The following is a 2,795-nucleotide window of genomic DNA, read 5'->3' on the forward strand; positions in this document are numbered from 1 at the left end:
TTCTCTTTGGTTTGCTCATGATCTAAAAGGAATTTCTCGGAGCCATTTTCTGTTTCAGATTTTGCTCGCACCCCTAAGGCACACCATCTGTGGGCCTGGCCACTGTCAACATTCAGCTTCGTTGTCATCAGCTGCCCAGGAGGCATCCCCCTGACCAGAGACCCCAGGCCAGCCTGCCTCAGGAGGGGCATCCCCACTGCAGGGCCCGCCCCTGGAGCCCCGCTGCCTCAGCCTTCTTTCACTTGTTCGGCTAGCCTTGGGGACCCCTCCCCACCTTCCCACTGGGAAGGCTGCTGCTAGACAGTCACATACGGGTGGGGCGTGCCCTGCCTCTCCTAGTGTCCTCACTGCTAACACAGGGCCCTTCCGAGAGCGAGCAGAGCTCAGAGAATATCTGGCAACAAATGGACCAGTAAGCAGGGGTCCTCTGTGCCCAGATCCACTGGCTGCTCCTTTCGTGGTGAGCGGAGCCAATGCAGGCACACATACCTATGTCACGTCACTTCTACAGAATGACAGACAGCAAGGGATAAGAAGCCAAACATCTTTTATTTCTCATTTTCCTGACCCTGACACTTTACCGCCAAGGTCTTCCACATTTCCAAGAAATCCCTGTGCCCAGCCCAGGCACTGAGATTCCCTTCTGGATCCCAGACAAGGATGGGGGTGTCCCAGCTTGTTGCACCAAACGGCAAAACTCTGACTCTTGAACTGGAGAAGCACAAAGAGCTGTGGCTTGGATGCCACTCACACACTGAGCCACTGAAGCTCCAGAAACCTTCTAACACAAGGAACAACATGGGAAAGCTTCCTCAAGGAAACAAACATGGATTTCCGAGGTCACATAGACAGAGAACAAACAGGGAGCCACCCAAACGTGCTGTGGGCCCCACTTTCCCCAAGCAGCCCTGGCCCTCCCCTACTCACAGCGCCCTGTGCCCTCCTTGCTCCCAGGCACAGGGAAGAAGCGGCCTGGCTTCCTGCCCCTCAGGGGAGGCTGCTGGACCCTGGGCAGAAAGGGCCTGGCTGCCCTCTGGCTCACGCCCGCTCTTCCTCATTGCTGGCAGCCTCGTGACACGGGGACAGGGAGGCCCCGAGCCGCCTGCGACTGACCATGAGGATGTGCTGCAGCACGTGCACGCTGCTGGTCTCCGCGTGGGCCCTGGGACCCCACAGGAACTCGTAGCGTGCGGGCTCGCTGCCAGGCACCTGCCGGTAAACCAGGTACCCATCCTGCACCCAGACATCGGTGAGCAGCTCCCTGGGCTCCCCATAGAATAAGTGCTCCCTGCCGGCACACCCCCCCCAGGACCCCCAGCACTTTCCACACCTCTTCCTCAGGGGCACATTCGCCCTCCAGGAGGATCACTCCCAAGACCACCACCAGGAGGCTGGTAGTGGGCATGGCCTGCTTGCCAAGTAGCACCCAATCACAGGTCAGGCCGAGGATGGTGACCAGGACGTAGGAGTGCTCGCCGGGGTCCACTTCCTTCACGTCAACACCAAAGACCAGCTGCAGGCAGGCACCGGCAGGATTGGCGGAAGATCATGGGGCACTGGTCCGGGACATCTTGGCTGACCACGGAGAGTATCTCCGCTTGGGGAGGGGGTGGGGGGCGGCTGTTATGTGCGATACTTTAGGAGCAGGAATGCGACCATGTCAGACACCTTCATGCTGAGTGCCTCTGGGAGCAAGGGCTGGGCTGTTGCCTGATCCCCCTGGGGCTCAACCCCTCCTCATCTGGATTGCTGGGCTCCTCATCAGACCGGTTCCCTGCAGCACCTGCCATGACAGCTGGGAAGGGCCAGGTGCTCTGAGGGCTCTGGGGAGGGCACGGGGCGGGACATAGGGACCCAGCAGCGGACCCCTCCTCCAGGGGACTGGGAACAGGAGAGGCAGGAGGAGGAGATCAAGGGGGACGAGGTGGAGGAGGCGGAGGAGGAGAAGGCAGCTGCCAAGGAGGGGGTAAAGGGGAAGCTATGGAGGAGGAGGAGGAGGAGGAGGAGGAGGGAGACGGGGTTTCCTCCCCATCCTCAGCCCCAGAAGGCTGTGCATCCACCGGGACCTCTGCCTGTCTTGGGTCTTCTTCCAATGTCCAGTGCTCACTCCTCTGCTGCAGGGGCATGATGATTGTGAGAACCTGAGGAAAAGGAGGGGGCTCCTCAGGGGGCAGCCCAGCCCACAGAGCCCGAGGTCCCTGACCTGAGAGCGGGGCCAGGTTGGGGTTTGGGGTGGAGGGGTCCCCTCTGGGGTGGGATGGGCGAGCCCCCGGCTCCACACACACAGCATGCACCTCGCCTTGACAACTGGCCGGCACCAGTCTGCACCTCCTCTCCTCTGTGACCTCAGGACTCCTGCCTCAACTCCAGAGCTCGTCGCCTCTGAAGGAGGGAGGGAGGGTGCTCTTCAGCGGGTGTGTAGGCTGCAAGCACACTCTGGGCATCCTCCCCACCCCAAACCCCCAGCACTGCCAGGAGATTCTGGGCCACACCCCGTGCGGTCCTCCACTAATCCGGCCTGTGCCTTCCCCTACTTGGCCTCTCAGCTGACCGTTATGGCCCCTGGCAGGGCCTGGGCCTCACCCCTCTGCCGGCCTGAGGCAAAAGTCTCAGGCCCAGACCACACAGTCCTGAGACTGGAACACAAGGAAGTCCCTTGGGGGGGGGGCACATCTGGACATGCCGCCAAAGATCCATGGGGTCGACCTGCCTCAGGAAAGATGGCCACATCCTGGCTTCCACCCGTGCTGGGATGGGTGCCCCTCTCAGTCTTCAACTGGATGCCCTGGGGGGCC

The 2,795-nt window shown here is 61.3% G+C and overlaps 1 protein-coding gene across 1 annotated transcript; it reads right to left on the bottom strand.

Annotated features, from left to right (window-relative positions):
* Nucleotides 1–680: 680 nt before the first annotated feature.
* LOC120222741 (melanoma-associated antigen 11-like) lies at nucleotides 681–1,790 on the bottom strand. The gene is given in 4 exon segments (XM_039220688.1): nucleotides 681–1,305; nucleotides 1,307–1,537; nucleotides 1,539–1,635; nucleotides 1,732–1,790. Coding segments are annotated over 4 exon segments (654 nt in total). The 3' UTR covers nucleotides 681–1,038.
* Nucleotides 1,791–2,795: the final 1,005 nt, after the last annotated feature.

The sequence above is a fragment of the Hyaena hyaena genome, unplaced genomic scaffold, assembly GCF_003009895.1.
Source record: "Hyaena hyaena isolate Hyena2069 unplaced genomic scaffold, ASM300989v1 scaffold_917, whole genome shotgun sequence".
Lineage (NCBI taxonomy): Eukaryota > Metazoa > Chordata > Mammalia > Carnivora > Hyaenidae > Hyaena > Hyaena hyaena.